Genomic DNA, 26,083 nt, shown 5'->3' with positions numbered 1-26,083 from the left:
AAAGGGCTTTTTCATAAAATAGGATTTTTTTTTTCAAAAAATTATTTTTTTTGAAACTAAGCAACAAGAAAAAAATCTTTTTTATAAATCATTTTCTGAATTTTTTTTTTTTTTTGGAACCAAACACCCGGTCTATGCAATAATTTCTAATAACCGTTTGAATTTTTATGTCGATCTCGGTCCATCCGATAATTTCTAGAAGGAAACCGAAGCACTTATTGCTTACGTGTGCATTTTTACGCTGGGGCCCACCGAAATTAATATTGCACGTGGCAGCATGTCAAAGCTCCACGTCATTGGACGAACCAGTAACCTTCGATTGTATCTTTCGATCAAATTATTTTATACCTACTATTAATAAGACATAATAATAATAATAATATAAATTGTGTAATAATATTTTAATTTTATATTTTAAATTAGGCCAATTTATATAAAAAATTTATAAGTTTTGAGCTTTTACAAAATTGAGTCGCCTTTTTGGATTTATTGATCGACTAATTTCTATGTTAATTAAGTAATGATATGTTCTAATATCTATATTAAATAAATAATTAATATAAATTAATCTATTTTAGTTTATTAACTAGTTAACTAATTAATTAATATTTTTTTTAAGAAATGATATGTTCTAATATCTATATTAAGCAAATAATTAATAAAAACCAATATATTTTAGTTTGTTAACTAGTTAGCTAATTAATTAATAAACTAACTCAATTTTTTCTATTCAATTAACTATATAATTATTGTACTCCTTCATCAACTTGTGCAGTGTTCATATTTTATTAATACTTTGATGCATATTAATCAAATTATGATATTTACTTTTATTTCTCCTATTATTCTATTCTAATAATAATAATAATAATAATAATAATCCTATTTTTATTCTAATAGATAATATAATATAATATATAATATAATATATAAAATTGGTATATAATATGTAATATAATATTAATATTAATTTGTGCTTATTCTTAGGGGCGAAGCAACGTGAGCATCCTATCGGTGGGGCCTCAGTCGGACAGGAACGTCCGACCCGCGTTGTACGCATTTTCTCCATCGAAAGTCAAAGGAAGGCTCCCGCTCGCTTTCGGATCCGAACGCACGGGATCCAGCGGAGCCTACGCCGAAACGGATCGCAATCGTCCGCCCTTCCCAGCCGTCCGATCAAATCAGACGGACGGACGAGATCGGCCCCCCGCCGACCCCGGGGGCTCACGGGTTCTATAAATAGAGGAGGGGGCGCACCACGGGATCCCTCATCTAAAGCGCTTTTTAGGGTTTCGCATTGCGTCGCGTGCGTGAGCTACACGGCCTCGTGGGGTCGTCGTCGTCGTTGTCGTCTTCGAATTAGGGCAACAGTGGAGGAGAGGAGGGGAGAGGAGAGGCGAAGGGGGAGGTCAAGAGGAAGAGTTCGATTGGTCAGATCGATTCTAGGGTTTCGATAATTTTTTGAGTTATTCGGGTGGGGAAGCGGCTTCGTCCCGGATCCGGCCACCAGGTTCCGTGCTAGATTTATTGGATTTCTAGTTTTCTTTAGAATTTCTGCGATATCGTTCGTCGAATCTTTGCAAGGGTTTATCTTTTGATGTTCGGGTTGGGTTCCTTTCCTTTTGGCTTCATTGGTGGCGGGGTTCGGCGGGACGAGGATGAACTAGGGTTAGGGGTTTTGGGGGATTTGATGTGAGGAAAGGCTTGTGGAGTCTTTTTGTGGGTGATTTAGGAGGTGTTGATTTGTATTATTCCTTCTTTGAGATCTTTGAGCGGAATTAGGGTTTAGGAATTGGGATTATCATAATTCGGAGTTGTAACTTGGAATTGAGGGAGAATTTCGTAGAAAATTACAGTCCTGTTGCGTGCTTTGTTGCTAGCTTCTACAGAATATTTGTGTGGAATTGCCCTGATGATGCCAAAATCTCATCTTGATAATAGCGTCGTTAAAAATCAAACAAAAGAATATCAAAAAGTTTTAAAAAAACTTTACCAGCTAATCCTTGTTGAACTATTGAATCTAATCTAGGAATTTAAAATATAAATATTGCAATTTATATCACAGTATGTTTATTCGACGCATTTGGACTGCACTGGGAAATTTATTGAGAGTATGCATTTTTGCTAAACACAGATTTCTTGGTTTTCATTGATGGCACCAACCGTCCTTGTAGAGTACACAAAAGAAAAACAGTTAAAGAGAACTCCTGAGGAAATCTCCATGACTATGACGGGGAAGCCCCGTAAAATCTCAAAGGGATGCTATTCCGCCCCGCAAAATGTGGAGACAATGGGCGAGTCTGACGGATTTTGCAGCCCCTGTCATGTTGATTCCGAGGATTCTTCTGCGCCCAAAAGGAGGTGCATAAGCTTAAATGCAGACCAATGTGATGATTTCACTGCCCCCAAGCAAGTCATTTCCATCTCCAAGATGTCTTCTTCAGAGAGAAAGGCACTGGAAGTGAGATTGCGGTCTGAGCTCGACCAACTGCAAGCATTTCAGAGGAAAGTACTATCCATGAGCACAGCTGCCGTCAATGTTGTTGCGACCAATGGGCAAGTTAAAAAGCAGGGTAGGACTGAGTTGCAAGTGAATTGTGGGTCTAAAGGAAGGTTTCAGCCAGCTAAATGCGTGCCACCTCCTGTTCCTGCTAGATCGAATGCAATGCTTATGAAACAGTGTGAAACATTGCTTAATCGTTTGATGGTACACAAGCATGGCTGGGTATTTAATGTTCCTGTTGACCCAGTGAAGTGGAATATTCCGGATTATTTTGATGTTATTAAGCATCCGATGGACCTTGGAACCATCAAAACGCGGATTGCTTCTGGGGCCTACACCAGCCCCTGGGGCTTTGCTGCAGATGTTCGGCTTACTTTCACCAATGCAATGACTTATAATTCTCCTGATAATTCTGTTCATATCATGGCGGATACCATGAGCAAGTTCTTTGAAACAAGATGGAAGGCCATTGAGAAGAAGTTGCCTGAAGTTGATGAATGTTTTAAGCACGAGACGAAGGTACCACTACCTGAGTCACAGTTGAAGAAGAGGAACATTGCTCCTCTGGACCATAATGCTGTGACGACTGATAGGGTGAAGCAGAGGATGACCATGGAGGACAGAGAAAGATTGGGTACGCTTTTGGTGTCTTGGATGGGGGAACTGCCCGCCCATATTGTTGATTTCCTGAGGCAGCACTGTAGCAATGTAAACAGTGAGGATGAAATAGAGGTTGATATCCACACTCTTGGCGAGGATACATTGTCCGATTTGCAGAAGCTCTTGGATGATTTTTTGCTAGAAAGAAAGAAGAGCCAGCAAGTGACAGCGGAGCAATGTGATATGGAGGTACGCCATTTTCTTTGGGCTTATTGAATTTGGTCTGTGCACTGTTGTATATTGCTCTGATTGTCTACTCATTATGCAGGTTCTGAATGTATCCGGCGTTAGTAATCCATCTATGCGTCCTTGCAGAGGTCTTTAATTTAATCTCTTTTCTTCTACTTTTCTCGAACATAGATGTAGGCATGTCGGAAGATAAATCTCCTGCTTCTTTTAACTTGTCCAGATACAAGCGACGAGCCAATCGAGGAGGATGTTGATATATGTGGACATGATGCTCCTGTTTCAAGCTACCCTCCCGTTTTGGTCGAAAACGATGCGCAACTTAGCGGTAGCAAAGAGAGTAGCTCAAGCAGTTCCAGTAGTGACTCTGACTCTTCCTCTAGTGGTTCGTAATTGTTTATGATTTTCGTCGTGTAACATTATTATTACACCTTCTCTTGTCTCGTGCAGAACGTCCTTGAGCTCTTTTTTTTTTTTTCCCTTCTGATTCTTTCATTCTTTTAACACTAATAGCTCTCTAACATATGTATATGTTGATATATTAGTTCAGTAATTGCAATTTTGAGAAATGATATTTTTATTATTTAGTAGATTAGTAGATGGTTTCGCTTTCGGGCATCTCTAAAATCAGTATTATTTTAGTGATTGTGGTTCCTTTTTTGTGGTTGATGTCTTATGCTGTTTATGTTCAGAGGATGTAGTTTTTGTTTGAAGTCTTATCCTCTTACTGATGTTCTAAGGTTTTCGTGTTGTTCCATATGGTAGTTTGCAGGATCATGCATATGTTGTTTCTGTTTTTTATCTACTTATGTTTTTAATGTTAGTGATCGTGTTTATGTACTGCAATTATGTTGAGTAAAAATTATGTCGACATTGTACCTGAAACCAGGGTTATCTAGAACTCAAGCTTTTGAATCTAAGTCAGAACTTCTTCTAGAAGGGAAACTTCTATAGTCAGAAATTTCTAGGAGTTGTGAGAGAGATGAGGTGGTTGCGGTCCTCGTAAAATTAATCTCTTGTTGACTGAAGTTGTGGAGATGTTGCATTGTTAATTGTTTACCTCTACAAAATGTCTTCCCTGGTGCTATGAAAAAGAAAGAGATTACTTCTTTGTAGAGCTTTACTTTTTGTTTCTCTCCCCGGTTGGGGAGTTAAAGATTGTGTAAATAAGCTCATCACTCTTCTTCTTTGTGGTAATTTAATGAGCATTTTATAATGTCATCGGTAATTCAATTTAGATTTCAAAGTTTTGTGGCAATTAATTGAACATTGTATATTATATGGAAAATTTACTACAAGGCTTCTTATTGACTCATACTTCAACAAATACCCCTCCAAAGTTTGGTACTTGGAAGAACTATTTTAGGTTGGCCAGCAAGTTTGAATTATCAGTTTTAGTTTAGTCTTATAGAATTTTGATTTTGGCTGTTAATAGTAGGTTCAATTAAACTATGATCCTGGTAACGAAATCTCCAAGCTTCTGTGATAAGATACCACATAAGTATTGAGAACTGATTGATTTATTGTTCTTTCTACTTATTTGCTTCCTGCTGCACTTTTAGTTGTGCCTCAGCAGACGTAATGATCTTAACCATCAAAGAACTGATGATTACTTATTGAATCAACTGCTTTAGGTTGCTTGTTGATTGAGATATAAGTTAATTAGCTGACCTTTTTCCAATGAAATTTTGAGTTGAGTATGCAGTTAAAAACAATTAGAAAGTATAATTTACATCAGTAATCTGAAGTTCTAGAAATTCACGAGATGTGTTTTTAGGTAAATAATCTTTTTCCAATAAACCAAATACTCCCTGGTTGTTAGTTTCCGGATAGATTATTTCTCTGACTACATAATTTTAGGATGATTTCGTTTCTTCTATCAGATTTCCTTAATTGCAAAATTTTGCCCTTTTGGTTTTTTTTTTGCCCCCTGCTTTTTGATCCGTCATTTATTGGTTGTGTGATATCTCCAGAATGCATTTCTTGTTTATTTTAGGTAAAAAGGTAGGAAATTAACCTGAACTTTGGGTCATTTGGGAACGATTACCTCTCATTTTAAATTTAGGTTTCATTACCTAAGTTTTCAATTTTTTTAATTAGATTCTTTAAGCAAATTACTGTTTGAGATCTGCGCGCCTGCATAGTTCTGCACCACTCCTAAATTGGTCCTTGATGCATGTCATATATGAATCCAACAAACCAGTTTTTTAGTGGGAAATACGACAACTCAATGACTTCTAAAGATTTAGCTTTTTGATGGGACGAACCATGGATGAAGGCATGGTGCACGGATATACGGTTGCACTGGGTTATTAGTGTACCATTCTTTATAGCTATCAGAGAACTCATATTAAACAAGTTTAGAAGTTGGGTAGTAAAATTAAAATTAGGTCGGGCAGTCAGGTTCCAGATAATCCAAAGTTCACATTAGTTCCGTACAGTTTTACCTTGTCTTTGAACTGTTTTATTGTTAGCAAAATGACCCATCATGCTTAATCCTGAACATTTTGCAGAGAAACAATTATATAACGGCTTAAGTAGTTGAATTTTTGGATAAGTTTCAGTCTTACAATTTTAGGGCATTTCGAAAATAAAAGTAGAAAGTATCCGATTGCCTCATAATGATTTTATTATGATGAAATTGCAGATTCAGATTCTAGTACTTCTTATGGAAGTGGCTCACATGAGGTGGTCGGTAGCCCTGGAAAAGCATCGAAGGTATCTTAAGAGAGCCAAACATCATTTTATGAATCCTTACATAATGTGAAAGAACCATGACTTGCATGAAACATTCTTGTTCCTTTTTGCCTTCAACTTTTGGTTTAATTCTCTTATTCATATTTCTCTGAATATGCAATATTATTTTCTATTCAGCTATTCATTTATTTATTCTTTTTTTGACTTTTGCTTCAAATAGTAACAAAATTCATTCTGTATTTTCAGGAAAATGGAAGACCTGATTTAACTTTGGACCAAGAAAAGAGTGATGTTATAAGTTCTCTTGATGTAAACCGTAAGTCCATCATTCCTTTTAGATCCTTTTAGCATTTTAATCATCCCAATCTTATGAACTCCTCTCTGCTGAAATTCAGGGCCTAACAGTTGCTCACATATTCCAGAACAGGATGCTTCATCTAAACCTGCGGCTGTTGGGGCCGATGTGAATGCAGAGGGTAAGCACGAATATCTAGAAGATAAATTTGAGACCTGAACTGGTCTTCGACATTAATTTGGGCAGCTCAGCTTATCCTTTTCCCTATTAAAAAAAAATTATTTAGGCGAGAATGCTAAAAGTGAGAGGCAGGTCTCTCCCGATAAGCTTTACCGAGCAGCACTACTGAGAAGCCGTTTTGCAGATACAATCATCAGAGCCCGTGAGAAAACCCTTAATCAAGTAAGGTCTTATAAGCTGTGGAATCTCTTTGTAGCTTAAGTTTTTCAAGCAGATCTCCATATTCTCCGTTAAGCACTTTGTGTAACTTCAATGGATGTTATCATTGCCGAGATCAGAGTGAAAAAGGGGATCCTGAAAAGCTGCAGCGTGAGCGAGAGGAGCTTGAAAGGCAGAAAAGAGAAGGTAATAAGGGATAAAGACATAATGCTTGCTGTTTCAACTATTATATCCTATTTGGTGGTGTTGAAACTCCTATTGTTTATGGAAACAGAGAAAGCGAGGCTACTAGCTGAAGCCAAGGCCGCTGAGGATGCGCGCAGGCAAGCCGAAGCACAAGCCGCGGCTGAAGCTAAGCGCCAAAGAGAGCTTGAGAGAGAAGCAGCGCGGCAGGCCTTACTTAAGGCAAGTTGTTGAAAACTGGGGCTTTTGCATATCTATTTTCTGCAAAATTTATCTACAACTATGTACCATTGTGAAACTTTAGTGTCTACGTGTTTCTTAAAAAAGTTATGCTTATTATAAGGTTGTGGCGCATCACGAGGGAAATGTTTTCTGTTATACGGTATTTTTAAAGGGGTTTTTATTGTTCATGTAAGTGATGTGTGTAAGAAATTAAAGTTTTTGTCCGGCAAATATGGAAACAGATTTTGTAGGTTATTCGTACATATGATACCAGGTCCTGTTGTCGATTTAACAGTGCTTTAACTGTCAATATGCAGATGGAAAAATCTGTGGAGATTGACGATTCTCATATTCTCAAGGATCTTGAAATGCTTAGCACGGCTCCAGCTGATCATATGCTGAGCTCTGCCGACGAGACGAGCCCGGACCACTCTCCTGACGGCATGGGGGGTCTTAAGCTCGGCGGAAGCAATCCTCTAGAGCAACTCGGGCTTTATATGAAAGTTGATGAAGAAGAAGAGGAAGAAGAAGAAGGCGAGCCAAGAAGATTGCCCACAAATGATGAGGAGGAAGGAGAGATCAATTGATTATCTGAAGCCAAACATTTCAATTATGTGGTAATTCTGAGGCTTAAAATGCTTGTGGCAATATGTATAGGGGGTATACCTGTTGGGCCAGGCACCGTCGGCACAATTTGTCGGCAAGGTTTGCGAATGGTCCTCCTTTTTCTCTTTGGTTATGACTATTGTGTGGGTATCCCTTGATTTTGAAAGGATCGCTTCTTGCGCTTTATGGTGATGGTGAAATGCAACTTAGAACAGTTGTAGGTTTGAGATATCTGTTTATAGTTAGGAGAACGTGCCTCCGAGTTGTGAAAACACAGCTTATCACATGGAGAGCGCCGCAGCAGTTTTGTTTCATTTTTTGGCCGCTTATAGTTTCATGACCTCTAGGGGCTCTCATTGGGCTTGTCACTTATTTGTTCTCTATACGGAAGTTGTGTTATAAAGTTTTGTGTCCGATTAGGGGAATCCAAGTGAAAGCTGTGTGGTTTGGTGGGCTCTTTTTCGTGTTGTGTTGATTTTAAGGCGAAATATTTTATACATCTAATTTACGATGAGACGTCTGAAAGCTGTCTAAAGCGTTTTGCGACTGTTGTTCGGATTGCCGTGGCCTGATGTTACTCTTCATTTTGTTCTTTTCTTCTGGTGGGTTTTGTTGTGTATCGGAGATAAAAAGTCTTGTATCAGAAATTTGTCGTTGTAAGATGTTTGGACGATTCCTTCCGAGCACGAGATGTGCTTGATTTTGCAATGCCGAAACGCCCAGGAGCTGTTTGTGATCTTCAACTATTTTCAGAACGTTAAGATGCAAATGGAATAAATGTGTATGATTCTCGTGTCGACCTGTGTTGATTTGGTTTAGAATAAATGTGTGTGATTCATTCTTGTGTCGGCCTGTGTTGATTCGGATTGGAATAAATGTGCATGATTCTTGCGTCAATTTGTGTTAAATTGGATCGTCGGGCCTTGGTTGGGAATGTCCATTTTGTTAGCCTCTCTGATTCTTTTGTAAGTTCTGCAAAACCAAAATCGCAATAAGGCAGTTTTGAGCTTGATTCAAGGGTTCAGAATATAAATCGCAATAAGGCAGTTTGCAGTAAGTTGCATCAATTTAATGATCAAAAGAGTTGATTCAAGGGTTCAAAATATTGAAACATCAAAAAATTTTTACTTCTAAATATAAATCTCTTCCTCTTAATTAATTAAGACGAAGTGGCTAGATGTCTGAAATAGCTGGAATTATAAATATATAATAATAATAAGGCAGTTTTGAGCTTTTGCAAAACTTGACCGCAGATTCGGATCAAATTTTCAACAAACTAACCAAAATATTTTTATTCCTTGACTCTTTCTTCTTTTTTTTTTCATTCTTTTTTTCTCTTCGACCTTCATCGCCTCCTCCATCCCTTCCGCGGCCCTCGGCGACGGTAACAAGGAGGAAGGCATCAGAAACATCAACTACGCTATTACAAGCATTCATCACATACACATTACATTTACATTCTGTGTGTGAATTCTGTTCCTGATTGGAACCTCTTGAATTGTACTAATTGTGACGCCTTGAGTTGACGGAGGAAATTCTGTTCGTTCGGCGGTCTGTGCGCGAGCCCGAACGGACCGAAGTGGCCATCTCGGGGCGCGACAGATAAGGTGGCGATGCCGCATCCTCTTTCTTCATCTCTTCCTCCATTTGCGTCGGCGGCTCTCGGTGACAGTAATGAGGGTGGTGCCGCCTCCTCCGCCTCCGTCTCCGCCGAGAAGGAAAACTTGAAGCGGACTCGGGTGAGGGCGGAGCGGACAGAGGCAATGAGGTCGTTATCGAGGAGGTGCTCGCCGCCCGTGAGGGTAAGCTAAAAACTAAAAATCAGAAAAAAAAAAGAAGAAAATGATGAAGGTTGCCCTGTTAGAAAAAAATTATACAGTTTTATAAGAAAATTATACTGTTTAATATGAACGTTGCTTTTTTTGAAAAAAAAATTATATTCTTTGAAATAAAAGTTACATTTTTTCGACAAAAAAATATACTATTTCAAAAAAAATTACACTATTCTCCGACCCTCAACGCCTCACTTTTCTCTTCCCTTAATCCCCTATGTGTTGATGAAAATTCAAAATCCCATATAAAATTCGTAATCCTATATCTTAGTTTAATTATTAATTACTTCTTTAATTTTATTTTCTCTATATTTTTTTTTATAATTATATTTATTGTGTTTTTATTTAGTCCGCAATGTGCGCGGACGTTGCGCACGTCCGGCTCCGTGCCCGTCCGCGTCATGTGCGGGACTAATTATCGGCGGACGTTTTACTTGAAACTAATTAAGCGGAAGTGAACGTTGGGATTCCCAACGTTCAACTCTACAACCTTCATGCATATATTTATATATACATCTACTGTGGTCAGTAGAGAGTGATATATTATCTTATGCATGAAGAATAGTGAATAGAATTTTTACTTTGAGTTTCCTTTTCATAAGTTAATTTTCTTCTGTTAATCGCTGGGTGTTGAAAGAGTCTTCGTCAACCTCCTTCACGATCGTGCTCGCAGGAGGAGGAATTCCGGTCGTACCTTGGGGTGTTGTTCCCGGTTAATCCCGCACGTAAGGACGGGAATACGCCTTAGGGCAGTGTCTCGCACGCTTCCGGATCAATTAAATATTTATTTGGATTTGCATTTATCTGTAAGTTTGTATTTATTTATTTTCATAATAATATTTAGTTAGATTTAAATCACAATTAGATTTTCGTTGCGATATTTGTTCTAACAATCTAAGGCGTAGTTCCCTATCTGATTGTGATTAAATCCTGTCTCTTATACACATCTCCGANCCATTAAAATATATACATATATATTTTGCATAGATTTTGTTTGATAACTTATTTGTATGATTGACATACAAAGTTAAATTAATCAGGATTAGCATTTTTAAAAATTAATTGCATATAATCCGTTTGCATTTTATTTCATGTCTACTGTCTGTGCTACAGCAAAATTAATTTTTTTTTTAAACAATTTTGCTACAGAAAAAAGATTTTAGTGTGCGAATTTCTTGATCAGGTAAAATCCATTTTACTTTGTTTTCCACAATGACATTGTACTGATTTTTGGTAATTGTGAAATCCAAATGAAAGCTAGATGTTACCTATGCTATGCTATGTTTTCCATAGAACATGTTGATAGGTGAGCTCATGTTGGTGCATTTTCAAATTGGTGCCCAGCGATTTTGCTTGCACATTACTGCATAGATATTATTTAATTGCATATGTTATTTGCACAAAATTACCTAATTGAAATTTAATTTTTAAATTATTTAGAGTATCTATTTGTTGTTGAATCAAACTCTATTTAACATGATTAAATTTCATAATTTTAAATTTTAGTGTATCTCAGAATTTGTGGGGGGAGCATTTTTATCAATTTGATAAATTTTGATAGAAATATGTTAGATGGTTAATTATCTATCATATTATTTATTTGAGTTTTGTCAGATTTGACTAGAATCTTGCAGATTACTAGATTGAAGGCCTAAAGAGGACTATGGTCCTGTAGTCATCGAGGGGGATGGGACTTTGCCCGTAAAGGGCCTTCCTGCAGTGGGAACCCAACCTTTATGATAGGAGATCCCTTGAAGAAGGTTCAATGTGGTAAAAACAAGCTGTCAGGTTGGCCAAAGAGCACTGTCTACTGTTTATATAGAGGAGCTTTAGCTCCAATCCTATCCCTATGGTGAGTAGTGCTCTGTGTAGTGGATTAGGTTGAGCTGAGAGCTCTTAATGGGATCCAAGGCGATAATTTTCGCGAGATGTGACTCTACACACATCCCTGGAGGAAACCACCTATATAAGAGTATCCGTATGTGGCCGCGGCTATGTGAATGGGCTATACATAGAAACTCTTATGAAAAATCAAGGTACTGTGCATGGCCATTAACGCACAGACCCGCGACGGAGAATTCTGTACTGTGTGTGTGATAGTTGAAGTCAGGGCCAAAGGAACGTAGTTCAAGACCTGGTTCACTCCGATTCCTTCTGATGGAAATTATTTACACTAAGTGAGGTTAAGTCCTTAAAGACACCTTACCTATTGCATAGTATAAACACCAGTGATTTATTATTATTATTATTTTATTTATTATCTTGGAGATTTATTTGTTCATTTATTTATTTTATTTATTGATTCTTATTTTGTAATTTTGAATTTTGTGGGGGATTGTTGATGAAAATTCAAAATTTTATATTTTAAAATATTAATCTAATTTATTTTTATTATTTATCTTTTTATTAAGTGAGCGTCCGCACCGTCCATATGCCGCGCGGACGTTTCGCGTACTTGCGCTCTGTTACATGCGGACACTTATTGGCGCTAATTAAGGGGTCTAATTAAGAAAAAAGTTAACGTTGGGAATTCCAACGTTAACTTTTCTCTTTCGCATGTATATAAATACTTGTTTTTACTGTTCATACAATNCTCTACAACCTTCATGCATATATTTATATATACATCTACTGTGGTCAGTAGAGAGTGATATATTATCTTATGCATGAAGAATAGTGAATAGAATTTTTACTTTGAGTTTTCTTTTCATAAGTTAATTTTCTTCTGTTAATCGCTGGGTGTTGAAAGAGTCTTCGTCAACCTCCTTCACGATCGTGCTCGCAGGAGGAGGAATTCCGGTCGTACCTTGGGGTGTTGTTCCCGGTTAATCCCGCACGTAAGGACGGGAATACGCCTTAGGGCAGTGCCTCGCACGCTTCCGGATCAATTAAATATTTATTTGGATTTGCATTTATCTGTAAGTTTGTATTTATTTATTTTCATAATAATATTTAGTTAGATTTAAATCACAATTAAATTTTCGTTGCGATATTTGTTCTAACACTATGACCTCCATCCTCATCAACGCAAGCCTTCCTATCCTTTGCGCCGCATTAGAGTGCCGAAACGCGAAAAAGATGGGAACTCGATTTCCTACCCAGGTCTTTGTTAAAAGAGAAAAATTACTATATTTTCTTGATCGTACATACATACATGATTAAGTCTTTTTTTTTTTTTTTTTTTTTTTTTTTTCATCAGTCAAAACTATGTGGAACCCATGCCATTCAACTTTATGTGCGTGAACCGTACGGTAGCATCACCGTAATTCTATGATGTCATGTTGCACTTAACTACGCTAAACATAGCAAAATTCTAAATAATGATAGTTAACTAATCAAATTAAAGTAATAAAGATTACAAATGTGATAGCAACGGGTACCCAAGTCATACACCACAGATGTCACCTCTCAAGAATCCTCTTGGTTGTTCGTTCATCATCCCAATCACTCGGAATAAAATTCCATGAGAAGGAATATCCTTTCATCCCATGTGCCAAGATGCCAAGTAGGGACAAAATTAAGGTTCAGGAAAGGTCAGATTTAGATTTGGCAGAAAAAAAAAAAATCAACTTCAGATAGTAAAAAACAAAATTTGTCAGGTTCACTGGTTATCTATTGCTGGCGACAACAGTGATAATGTGCTCCGAGAGGAGAAAGACTATAAGGACTGAAGGAAAAGAGCCGACGGTTCGAAAAAAAATTAAAACACAAATTTTATTTAAAAAAGAATTAATTTTGCCCCCACTAAAACAAAAATTTGTAATATTTTACTTTTCACTATAAAAGACTTATATATAAGTTTTAGAAGTCGAGGGGGACCATGGCCATTGTGAGGCTCAGTATGGCTCGTGGTTGTCAAGTTTCCTTCAAACATCTCTGCCGAATAAATCTAGGGTAAGATGGAATAAAACTTATCTAAACTATGTGTTGACTATTAATTATCAGCTGTAATAGATCAAACTTTTTGTCAGGTAACAACGGGTCTAGAAGACTAACAAATTGAATTGGATTAGCCTAATAAGTTGAGTAGGATTGCAGTCTACAATAAATCTAAAGTTCAGATGGGTTGAATCGGGCCAAAGCCCGTAAAGCGCTGTGGTTAAGTTCTTAAGGCTTCGTTTGGAATTGCGGGGAGATAGCGTTACGTGCGGTGATAAAGTACGGTGAAAAAATATTCTGTTTGTTTCCGTATGTAATATTGCGTTCCACATATCGCGATAAGTCAATTATGATAACGGTTCCACCGAAGAACACAAAAGCATATCCCTATATGCTTTTTTCTCAACTCCATTTTATCTAATAGCGTTAGATAGGTCTCAATTAATAATAAATATTTTTAATTATTTAATTATTATTTAAAATTAACATATAATTTTAAAATTTAGATATAATTTACAAAAATTTTAATTTATTTAATTTATTTAATTGTTAACTTTAAAATTGAACTGAACCGACTGATTAGGATTCTTAATTACAAAACACAAAATCTATTATCCTAATTATATTTTTATTTGTTATTCTAATTTCTAATTCTAGTAGAATAAGATACACCTGGGGGGAAAACGGTTGAATTTGCTCGGATTTTGATAAAATCATATCGGATACTAAATTTTTATTACCGTATCTACTTAAAATAGATTTGGATTCAAAAAAATGAGTTGGATTTATATTCCGATATTATTCGAATAATAAATAAATATAAATATAAATATAAATATGAAGTNATTCCGATATTATTCGAATAATAAATAAATATAAATATAAATATAAATATGAAGTAAATTAGTATAAATAAAACACACAATGTAATTGAAGATTCGGAATCGCATTCATTGTTTTAAAAATATAAATTCGAATACAAATTTACGTAGAATGGTAAATTTTGATATTTGTATGCCCATCCTAGGACCTTTTTTGTAATTAGCCCCCTAAAAAAAATTTATTTTAAAAATAACCCTAGTAAATTTAAATTTGTAAAAATGGCCCTGACCCTACCACGTAGGTGTCACGTCAGTGCTATGCGGGCCGGACTGGACCAGATAGTTAAATTAAACACGATGAACCATTCACCGTGTCTAAAAAAAATATACAAATTTACAAATTTAAATTTTTACAAATTTGGCAAGAGCAGAACTATTTTTATAAATTTAAGTTTGATTGGGCTATTTTTAAAATAAATTTTTTTCAGGAGGCGAATTGCAAAAAAAGCCCCCCATCCTACCAATGGGGTTTATCCTAACCACTTACACCCCGACCGGACTAGAGATGTCAACGGGTCGGATTCGGAGCGGATTTTTAAAAATTCGAATCCGAACCCGAACTCGAAACTGACGGATTTTAAAAATCCATATCCAAACTCGAACCCGATCAAAAATTCGAAACCCGATCCCGAATCCGAACCCAAAAATTTGAACCCGAAATAATTATTTTTTTTTTTTAATATTTCAAAATATATTATATTAAACCTAAATTTTTAAAATACAAATTCAAATATAACATCAAATTTTTATATATATATATTATATATAATACAAAATAAATTCGAGTTCGGGTCGGATTCGGGTTCGGGTTGGGTTCGGGTTCGGGTTCGGGTCGGGTACAATCAAAATCCATATTCGAATCCATATCCGTCGGGTTTCTATTTTTGATATCCATATCCGAATCCATATCCATATCCATATCTATCGAATATATCCGTTTCATTCGGGTTCAAATTCGGATAAAATTTCGGATATCCATACCCATTGACATCCTTAAACCGGACACCTAATTATTATTATTATTATTGTCTATTATTTATTAATTATTAATTATTCCCCCCACCCCCCTTTTTTTTTTTCTATATTAAAAATAAAAAAAAATCCCTCCCATTTAAACTCGCCTCCTCCCTCTTCTCCACCGCTCTCTATCTCTATATTTATTTTCGCCTTCTTAGGTGTGTCGCTTCCACACGACGAGATCCCGTGTACTCTCTCTCACTCCAGCTTCTCCAACGTTCCGAACACAAAAGAGGCGCCTTTTCGAAACCCTAACCCTAACCCTAATCCCAATCCCAATCTCAATCCCAATCCCGAATCGCGGGGCCTCCGTAGGTACTCCTCCGTGCTCTTCTCCTCCTCTGGATTTTTTTTTTTTTCTGGGATTTTTGTTGTTTCGGATTCGAATTTGGCGTTTTGGAGGGTTGATTCGATCGAACTTGGTGGTTTGATTCTGTTTCGTAGCTGTTTCCGATGGAAAGTTGTCGCCTTTTACTATAAAGTCGTGATCTTCGAGCAAACCCTAACAAACCCTAGTTCCGAATTGGTTGGATCAGCTTCTGAATCGAAATTAGGGATTTTTATATCTAAAATTTGTTCTTGGATTCAAAATTTTGATGCTAACCCTGTTCATGGAGCAATTAATCTCCAATTGCCCAATGCTCCCAATATTCTTCACCACATTTTGCATCATATACGCCGTCGGATACTGCAGCGTGTTCCGAAACTGGTCGAAGTATCGCTCCGATGCGTCGAGCTGCTTCATCTCCTTGTTCCACGGCACCCCGGCCGTTGTTTTGGCTCTCACCGCGATAATAACGCAGCCGAGCCGCGGATTCGACTCCCCTAACACCGATTTCCAAAACCTAGTTCTCGAATTTAGTATTGGCTACTTTCTAGTTGATCTCCTACATTACCTGATATTTATCCCCCAAGAGATCCTCTTCATTGCTCACCACTTGGCCACACTCTTCGTGTTCGTCACGTGCCGCTACTATGCCCTGCACGGCGCCTTCGCCCTTCTCGTACTTCTCGTGCTTGCCGAAATCACCAGTGCTTGCCAGAACATATGGACTCTCGCGGGGCTAAGGAGAGAGGAACTGCCCTCAGCTGCGAGGATATATAAGTTTCTGTCTCCCCCGTTCTACGTTTTGTATACGGCCATGAGGGGAGTTGCGGGGCCGCTGTTCTTCTACAAGATGAGTGCTTATTACTTGAGTGGCAAGGCCCGCGATGCGATTCCTTGGTGGGTTTCAGTTTCTTGGATCGTGGTTGTCGGCGCGGCGATCTTGGTCAGTATCATGTGGATTTCGAACCTTTGGATTGTTCTGTTTAAAGAGATTAGACAATGCGAGGAGAAGAAGGAGAGATAGCTCTGGATGAATGTACAGTTAAAGGCCAAAGTTTGCTCTCAAATCGACGCGAAATTGTGAGTCGAGTGTCTTCATCGAGCCCTCGACAAAAGAAGATGTATAGAAAGCTAATTTTAGCTCCAGAATTGGAAGGCTTGCACTCTCGGAAGTACTTATCAGCAAGTTAGGCATTTGAAAGTAGGCTTTGTGATGCACTTTTAGATGACAAATTATTCTCTCAATTTATTTTTCTTCATATTAGATTTTTTTTTTTAATACTGTTCTTATTTTGTTCATCCTTTATGGTATGTTGGAGATGAATAGATATTGTGCTTCAAGAATGTTCCAGAAAGATGCATTATAATCTCTTAATTGGTCCTATTGATTCCCTTTCTCAATTACAAATTACATTTTACATTGATTCTATTGTTTTTTTTTTTCCTTCTTTTTAACATTCGTTTCTTATCCTATTGCTAGTTTGTTGTAACGCTTTGTGAACTGTTCTTTTATGAGGATCCAGAAAGATTTACTTTCATCGTGTCATATATAAGTATGGTCTCGCATGCTTATGTTCGTAAAGTACTTTCACATGTGTTTGGTTTAATCGGTTTATTGTATCTGGAATTTTTTGAAGATTGTCGAATATTAGTCGTAACTCTGTAGCTGAAAATTGATTTAGAACAAGATTACTAATTCGTCAGATTGAGAAAGATTGAAAATTTCTTTATGCAGAAACCTATGTTGGTACCGAATGATGAGCAATTGAGCATTCATATCTTGGGAAGAGATCTTATTTTTTAGTTACTTCATATATATATAGGCTAAAGCTACTATACTTTTATGAGTATAGACCTCTTTGTACTCATAAGTTTTCGACCGTTCGATAAAGAGATGTGCTGTTAGGATGATAGTAATTTCCGGTTAGGTTAATAGTGGTCTCCTAGGGTTGAGTAGCTGGTTGGTTGAATAATATGATCTAACGGGTCGAAATGGTCAAAGAAGTAGATCTAACGGTCGAAAATTTATGAGTGTAAAGGGGCCTATATTCATAAGAGTGTAGTAGCTAGATTCTCTCTCTCTCTCTCTCTCTATATATATATATATATATATATATATAAATCGAACCAATCATCTAGATTTTCAGTATGTCCTTGTGAGCTTGTATGTTAAATTTGGCTAGCCCACCCACCAACATTACTAAGGAACAGAAGAAAAGGCAAAGACGTTCTGTCCTCTTATGTCAAGAAAAGTATCCAACCTACATTTAGTTTTGCAGCTGTTGAATTCATGTCATTGTCGATATTATCTACATTTATGCAGGCCTTAAAACGACATAGCAATGATTCATTTTGCTTCAATTAATTGCAACAGTTCAATGATGAGAATACGAGCCCTCAAAAGATCCCATAAAGGTATGATTCACCATAAATATATTAAACGCGGGAGTCTTAATTATCTAACTATCACTTCCGTGTTCTCAGTTTAAATTCTTTGACCCACTAAATAATATTATGTGGTTTGAGTGTTGAGATCACGCAAAATTAGCGTGCAAACTTTACTTTGTTTGCTGTGTTAGTCTTGTAGCTGACTGTTTCTTCCTTCCTCTCTAGTTGACTGTGATGTTGTTGCTTACAATTCCTGTAGTTGTTAACTTTGTTTACAAGAAAGAAGTTCTTCTTTGTGACAAAAGTCATAATGTTCTGAGATGTCTTGCGTACGGTGGCTTTGTTTTGGTTGATCTGCTTTAAGTTTCGCATTAATAAGTTATTTGCGTCTCTAGTAAGGTAGAGTCTGGTTGGAGAATTACTTGTCCCCCAAGTACGGGGATCGTAATCCCTGGCGTGAATGGTAATCCCAGTAGATATTACAGTTATGTTTGTTCGGGAATGTTAGATTGATACTTGTGTGGAATCGCTATCGTCGTGAATTAAGCGACTTTTGGCTGTCCAATTCTAGGTGGGGGTTTAGTGCTTTTTAAGGGTGTTTGGTGAGGATACAAAGATCTATTCCTTTGTTCGTATTGTATTTCCGCATCCATTTACTCTGAGAGAATACAAATGAATGTAGAACTAATATTATTGTGGGGAAGTTGAAATGAATTTCTGAGTCTCAAAAGAAAAAAAAAAAACTTTATTGATGCATTCAAAAGCTATTTTGAGATTTTAATTAAAAAAAATCAATAGTGGTTCTTTTAGCTGATGATTTTCTAAATTATAATTATCACCGTCTTTAAAAGCATACAATCTACATGCCACAAGAAAACTTAATATCTCATGATCCATACAAGTTGATTTGGTCAAGAAACGTTTAATCTCTTTAATTTTCTTTTTTAACTTTTCAAACCTATCACTTGTAAACCTAGAAAATAGAGAAACAAATAGTTCATGACACATTAATAGTTTTTTTTTTTTTTTTTTCCCTCTTTTTCAAAGCTTGGAATCAATGTGTCCTTTAGCACATTAAATCAACTGTCCCCTATTCAAGTTTCCCAATAAATTACTCCTCACTCTGGTACTCTTTCCATGCCTTAGAGGGGAGGGACCAGCCCAGAGATTACCGAGCACATCTCAAATTCACACAGCATACGAGCGCAGTAAAAATAGAATTTTTTCTAGATGAAAACAATTGAGAATGATAATAGAAAACAAGTACAAGTATAACAAAGCAATAAAACAAACAAGAGAATACAAGAATATAGAATTTACGTGATTCGATCAACAATGTGTCAACATACGTCCACGGGCAAGACCATCTCAACACGTTCTTTAATTAATTCTCGACATAAACGTACAAAGAGTAGATTGGATTACAAAAAAAAAACTCTCTTAGGAGCTCTTCACATTTTTCTCTTGATTAAGGTGTCTACAATGAAGCTTTCTACCTTATAAACCTTCAACAATAAGGCTCTAAACACGAAAAATAGAATTATAAGGATTTATAATCGTAAAAACCTAATTCTAGGAGGAAATAATTCAGGATGTCCATCCGAATCTCCAATTCACTTCTAACCGTCAGTCTTCTCTTGCAAGTCCTCTCCAAAGTGTTTCTGCATTATAACATATCTTAAAAAATAAGATTAGAACAAATTGGAGTTAGGATGGTATACTATCGGTAGCACGGAGGCCTCTGTGCTACTAAGTTATTTTCAATGATACGGCTTCGAAATCGACGATCGGCTCTATTAAACTTGATCTACACTATTAAAATTATTTGGAAACTAAATTTCATAATTTTTCGGCATCATTTACCTATCAAACGAGTAGTCTACAAATAAACGGCTGAAAATAAAAATCTCATAAAATATGATGATAAAAGACTTGAATTTAAGATCAGAGGTACCGATCTTACTCTAAATAGTGAAAAAATTTTTCTATAAAAATTTCATTAGATTTGGATTGTTTTACACCATTAAATTCACTGATGCATTACATCTACCATTAAAATTGTCAATTTTAAGACCTTTTGATTATTAGCCAAATGATGTTGAAAAATTATAAAATTTAGTTTCCAAATACTTTTAATAGTGTAGATCAAGTCTAACTGAGTTGATCGTAGATTTAAAAGCCGCATCATTGAAAACAACTTGGTAGCACGGAGGTTTCCGTGCTATCGATAGTATACCAGCCTAGCTCCAAATTGGAGTCAAATCCAATATATCTAGTTCGCCGTGGAGTTGAGTAAGTACTCAGCTTGGGGACTTTTTTCGAAAATAACCCTATGAAATTTCGTAATTGGCAAAATAATCCTGTGAAACTTTTATTTGTGAAACTAACCCTCCTCTCGCCACCTCAGCTGCCACATCATCATTTCTCACAAAGACGGTGACTCGTTCACCGTCTTTGGTGTAACGTTTTGAAGACGGTGAATGGTTCACCGTCTTCTCTAGGCCTGCACCATTCACCGCCTTCTCAGCAATTCCCCGTGTATCACCGCCTTCTCAGCAATTCCCAGGGTAGCTTAGGGTGCCTAGAGAAGACGGTGACTCGTTTACCGCCTTAACAAAGGCGGTAAATCGTCTACCGTCTTATCGAGGCCACCGCCCACTTAGCAATTCCCCGCGTGGCGCAAGGCTTTCTCAGCAATTCCCCGCGCGGCGCTGGGTGCCTACGGAAGACGGTCACTCGTTTACCGCCTTGACAAAGACGGTCAATAGTTTACCGCCTTATCTGAGCAAGTTTACCGTCTTTAGTGTAGAACTCCACCCAGCCTAATTTCGCTAAGTCCTCGAGAGGGGGGCTAAAACACAGATAAGACGGTGACTCGTTCACCGCCTTAACAAAGACGGTGAATCATCTACCGCCTTATCTAGGCGTAAACCATTCACCGTCTTTCAGGACTTAGCCGTTTTTTTTTCCGGTTTTGTGTATTTGCACTAAAGACGGTGAACCATTCACCGCCTTTAGTACAAACAGCTGCAGGTGCTGATTTAAGCTTGATTTTAAAGAAAATTTCAACAAGTTTGATGCAAGTTTTTTCACGATAACAAATTTTTCAACAAGAAACACAAGATCACGAGTGGAATAACAAAGATCTAGTTCAAATTGCCTCGGCTAGCTGCTAAGCTTTTAGCGTTGTAGCTTTTGCTGGACCTTGGTGCCTTCCGAGGCACGAAGGTTTTCGTATCATTGGAGTGAGAGATATATATATATGATATATCAACTCGATCTTATGGGAGTTTTCGTAATTCCCCACCACGAAAACTCGAAAATCGGTAATCTACCTCTCTACATCCCAACTCTACTACCACCATCCACCACCATCCACCTTATCACAAACTAGGTTTTCAATAATCATTAGTTTCTCATCTAGGTTCCCGATCTTTGAGTTTTCGTGGTTCTTCAACCACGAAAACTCTCATAAGATAGAGTTATATATATATATATATATATATATATATAAACGTTGATTGTTTATATGAAAAGTTTATTATCCACCTGCTTGCGGCCACCCAATGCAAAACGTCGTTTGCAATCTTGTTGTCTATAACTCAAGATGTCTCTACTCAATCTGGTTGTCTCTCTCTGAGTCCATGTATAATTACGTTGATAAAAAACTGATAAAGTTGACTATAAAATCGACTGATTATAACCGAAAAAGTGTCTACTGTACCGCCGGCATGTGTCTACAATAATATCTACGCGATGGACGTAAGACACATGTCCCGTCACTCCATACCGCTAGAGCCTGCTGTGACTAAACAAAAGTATAGCAACTCGAAGTGCACGTCCTAGCTCAGGATGCCGTCAAAGCAGAGGAGGTCGTATATGAGTAAGGCCACCTCTGGTAGGCCGCGATGTGAAGAGTCCCCGCCGGTCTACTCCTAACCCGAGTGAAAGTACGACGTGTGTAGCTCGCTACCCCTCTATCTAATGTCCGGTAATAACTGGTCGTAGGCTAACAGCCACTACTAGGCCATGTCCGCTGGAGCTAAATATACCTGACCATGACCGTCTAGTGCTCTGCTACTTAAAGAGCAGGTCATGTCGCAGGTGGTAACTGAATGGTCGGAGCACCGGTCTGGCTCTCTCGAAACCATGCTAGTGATTCGGATAAATAATAAAAAAAATTAGAAAACATATAATATCTAACGGTTTCCACTCAATAATAGATATTACATCCACCTGCGATATGCTGTCTGTGTCATATGGTAGTCCTCGGATCAAGTACTAGCTGGTAGAATGCTACGTCACTACCTCCATAACTGCCCATACTTATAGCTAGAACTATCACATGACCTCATGTAAGGATGATATGGACAGCGGTGACTATAGTCTCCAGCTCTAAAACCTGTACGTAGCTGTAGCCCAGTAGTGGTGGCAGTTTGTGGCTGTAGACGACCTAGAGGTAGAGGATCACTACAACGACTATATGGGCGGCGGGGACTCTCTAAAGGATGATCCGGTAACCTGAACCTGAACGAAAACGGCGGCGGTCAGAGATCTCTCGTGAAATGTAAGCAGATAAGAGCTGCAGTACGGCGCAGAAGTAGTGTCCGGGCGGGTTGTAGATCTGGCCGGTGATAGCTCCTCTGAGTCCGCTATGGCCTCGTAGCGCTCCCGTAATACTAACGCCTAGAGCTACGCTACTGGCTATAGCTCCGTTAACTACTGTATGGATAATGACTAGAGCAACATCTCCCACCGGCATCTGCACCTGCACCGGCACGTGATCCTGCACCGGCTCCTGCAGCTCCCTCTCCTGCTAGCTCTCCGACTAACATATAGAAACTAAATCTATTGAATCTGAAACATATTATAATATATTATGAATTAAATCACGTATAAACATATAAAGAGCCTCAAAAAAAAAACTATAAAAATAGAACAACTAACATATNTTTTTAATGCAGCCGATCCTAAAGCTCGATATAGATAGGCCAGTGCTGCTGCACCCTAGGCTAAAGCGCCGCATGCATCAAAATTCGCTATAAGTGGCAGCCACTTAAGATGAACCCTATATCCGGTGGGGTTTGAAAATAGACTACAGCCAATCTGATATAGTATATATGCACGTGCAGTGGCTGCAACTAATCCAGCCGGAGCTTCCAAATGTAGATGATGAAACTGCTGGTATATCCAATCTAATCTAATCTGCCTAGCTCGGATGTCATCCGGCACAACCCCCAAAAGCGCCTGACAAATATCTGGCCACAGATACACTGTAGTCCCAGTGACCGGCACTCCATCGACACGAAGACCCGAAATAACCGCCACATCCTGAAGTGTAATCGTCATCTCACCGTAGCGGAAGTGAAATGTCTGGGTCTCCCGTCTCCATCGCTCGATCAAAGCTCCCGCGACAAATGCCGTTACTGGGAGAGCACGAATTCCCTTAAGTACCCCATTTAAACTCTCGGACATATTTGTGGTCATCAACCCGAAGCATCAACCTCCATCAAATGCCCACGCCCAATACTCTTTGTATACTTCGAGCTCATCGACCCACTTCCAAGCATCTTGATCTAGCGCGAGTAACTCATCTTTCAGTTTATAATATTGTACCGATGTTGGAGCACTGCCGATACAGTAAAATTTGTCTAATAATGAATCATTTTTAAACCGCTTAGCCATATTTGCTTTCATGTGTCGAAGACACCACCGGTGTGCATGACCCTGTCGAGTGGGATATAACTCAGCCACTATTTCCTTTAAGCCACTAAATCTATCTGATATAAAACAAACCGGTCGATTGCGTATAACATAATGCCCCAAGTTATGTAAAAACCAACGCCAACTTCTACTATTTTCGTCTTCGCAAATTGCAAAAGCCAAGGANATTCACTGATGCATTACATCTACCATTAAAATTGTCAATTTTAAGACCTTTTGATTATTAGCCAAATGATGTTGAAAAATTATAAAATTTAGTTTCCAAATACTTTTAATAGTGTAGATCAAGTCTAACTGAGTTGATCGTAGATTTAAAAGCCGCATCATTGAAAACAACTTGGTAGCACGGAGGTTTCCGTGCTATCGATAGTATACCAGCCTAGCTCCAAATTGGAGTCAAATCCAATATATCTAGTTCGCCGTGGAGTTGAGTAAGTACTCAGCTTGGGGACTTTTTTCGAAAATAACCCTATGAAATTTCGTAATTGGCAAAATAATCCTGTGAAACTTTTATTTGTGAAACTAACCCTCCTCTCGCCACCTCAGCTGCCACATCATCATTTCTCACAAAGACGGTGACTCGTTCACCGTCTTTGGTGTAACGTTTTGAAGACGGTGAATGGTTCACCGTCTTCTCTAGGCCTGCACCATTCACCGCCTTCCAAGACTTAGCCATTTTTTTCCCCGTGTTCCTGGATTTGCACTAAAAGCGGTGAACCATTCACTGTCTTTAGTGCAAACAACAGCAGGTGCTAATTTAAGCTTGATTTTTTAAAAAATTTCAATACGTTTAACGCAAGTTTTTCACGATAACATATTTTTCAACAAGAAACAAAAGATCACGAGATACAATCAACAAGATATAAATATCAAAAAAAATTCCGAGAAATGTACAAATATGCACTAAACTAAGTATTATATAATTTTATACAAAGTCTAAATTATCGAAATCAAAGATATACAATTAGCCTCTCGATCGTCCTCTCCCTCGACGTCCTCGGCCACGTCCTAGTGCACGGCCACGTCCACGTCTACGGCCACCCTCTACAACGAGATCAGTAATAGGTATGTCATCAATTGCCTCGATATCGGTCATCGCATCGAGATCCGCAATCATAATGCCCTCGCGATGCTCCGGTATCGCCTGAGTCTCCTCGATAGTGGCCGGTCTAGATGTTGGGCGGGCCTGTGATGAAGACGCGGCATGACGTCGAGAATAGACGAATGTAAAGTGCTCTCTAGAGACTGGCGGCGGCAAAAGCAAGTCCAAGTCCAATGGCCTAGTAGGAAATCTCTCAGGGGCGGCGGGTATATCAGCAACATCACTAGGAGATGGAGATCCAGCAGATGTCGGTGTTTGACGGTGGTGATGACCCGATGTCGATGCATGTCCAAAATCTCGACCTCTGATATCAGTGGCGACAGGTATAGTAGGAATGTACTCCAGTACACTATCAAGATCGATATTCATACCCGTCAATACCTCCATCACTGCATCGTAAGATGGTCGATCATGAACTAGGCTCCTGATGGTATACTGTGTCTGTCGTATAGCGTCCACCTACATTATAGATAATAACTCACCTTTGGCAATCTATAATATACAAAAGATTAAAAAAAATAATAAATAGGCTTAGTGATCGTACCAAAGCTCTCTCGGTCTGGCCACGAGGCTGGTAAGTCAATGGTGGACGCTGTACTGGACGAGAAATTCATCGTCTCGTGATCTGCCAGTACCAGTCCATATAAATCGAGGTCGCCTGTACCGGATCATCACCGACAATCGGATGCTGGTCAATAATGGCCTGTAATCTATCTCCCCATCGCTCGATGTGTGCAGCATGAAAGTGAGCCCAATCCTCATCTGGCCGCCCCTGAGAAGTGTAGCGCCGGATGGTCTCCACCGGAATGAGTATATGCTGGAGGAGACGAAACTGCCGTAGGACTCGATCCTGCACGTGAAGCTCAACGATATGAAAACAAATCAGTGTCGTCCGAGATCGCCATACCTCACTGCCCTGTACACAGAATGCAGGTAGCGCATCTATAATAACATCTGTGTACGGCCGCCATGTCATCTGTGAAAAAGCCAATATTAGTCAGCTAAAATATCAGTTGAAATAGTCAAAAAATAGTTGCATTAATATGTACCTGAGTCTCTCTCTGTTGGTCTAACTCATCTCTGTAGAACTCAATATCTGTTGTTCTAACGTTTGCTGCAAAACGTAACCCACCGGCGTTCGTCCACCTATTATTTGAAAAGTATATTTGTTAGTTGCAAAT

General features: G+C 38.3%; 2 protein-coding genes and 1 long non-coding RNA gene across 4 annotated transcripts; 2 read left to right on the top strand and 1 right to left on the bottom strand.

Annotated features, from left to right (window-relative positions):
* LOC109726318 (transcription factor GTE9-like) lies at nt 1,283-8,546 on the top strand. 2 transcript variants are annotated; one of them, XM_020255857.1, is made up of 11 exons: nt 1,283-1,510; nt 2,135-3,352; nt 3,432-3,480; nt 3,573-3,734; nt 5,997-6,067; nt 6,293-6,362; nt 6,469-6,522; nt 6,628-6,743; nt 6,860-6,926; nt 7,015-7,145; nt 7,463-8,546. In XM_020255857.1, the coding sequence occupies exons 2-11, from the start codon at nt 2,153-2,155 to the stop codon at nt 7,730-7,732; spliced, it is 2,190 nt and encodes a 729-aa protein (XP_020111446.1). In that variant the 5' UTR covers nt 1,283-1,510; nt 2,135-2,152; the 3' UTR covers nt 7,733-8,546. The 2 variants fall into 2 exon arrangements, with proteins under 2 accessions (XP_020111446.1, XP_020111445.1); XM_020255856.1 differs by having other exon boundaries at nt 6,442-6,522.
* On the top strand, nt 15,476-17,117 carry LOC109726178 (TLC domain-containing protein At5g14285-like). The gene has a single exon (XM_020255638.1). It carries the CDS (start codon nt 15,957-15,959, stop codon nt 16,710-16,712), a length of 756 nt encoding a protein of 251 aa, XP_020111227.1. The 5' UTR covers nt 15,476-15,956; the 3' UTR covers nt 16,713-17,117.
* Nucleotides 24,792-26,044, bottom strand: LOC109726673. Its single transcript, XR_002220582.1, has 3 exons — nt 25,952-26,044; nt 25,447-25,878; nt 24,792-25,361 (listed from the first exon to the last, which is right to left on the bottom strand). It is a non-coding gene; the product is annotated as an uncharacterized LOC109726673 (long non-coding RNA).

The sequence above is a fragment of the Ananas comosus genome, linkage group 21 (assembly GCF_001540865.1).
Source record: "Ananas comosus cultivar F153 linkage group 21, ASM154086v1, whole genome shotgun sequence".
In the NCBI taxonomy this organism is placed as follows: Eukaryota; Viridiplantae; Streptophyta; class Magnoliopsida; order Poales; family Bromeliaceae; genus Ananas; species Ananas comosus.
Note: the sequence above shows the minus strand (reverse complement) of the source record. Positions and strands in the feature narration are given on the sequence as shown.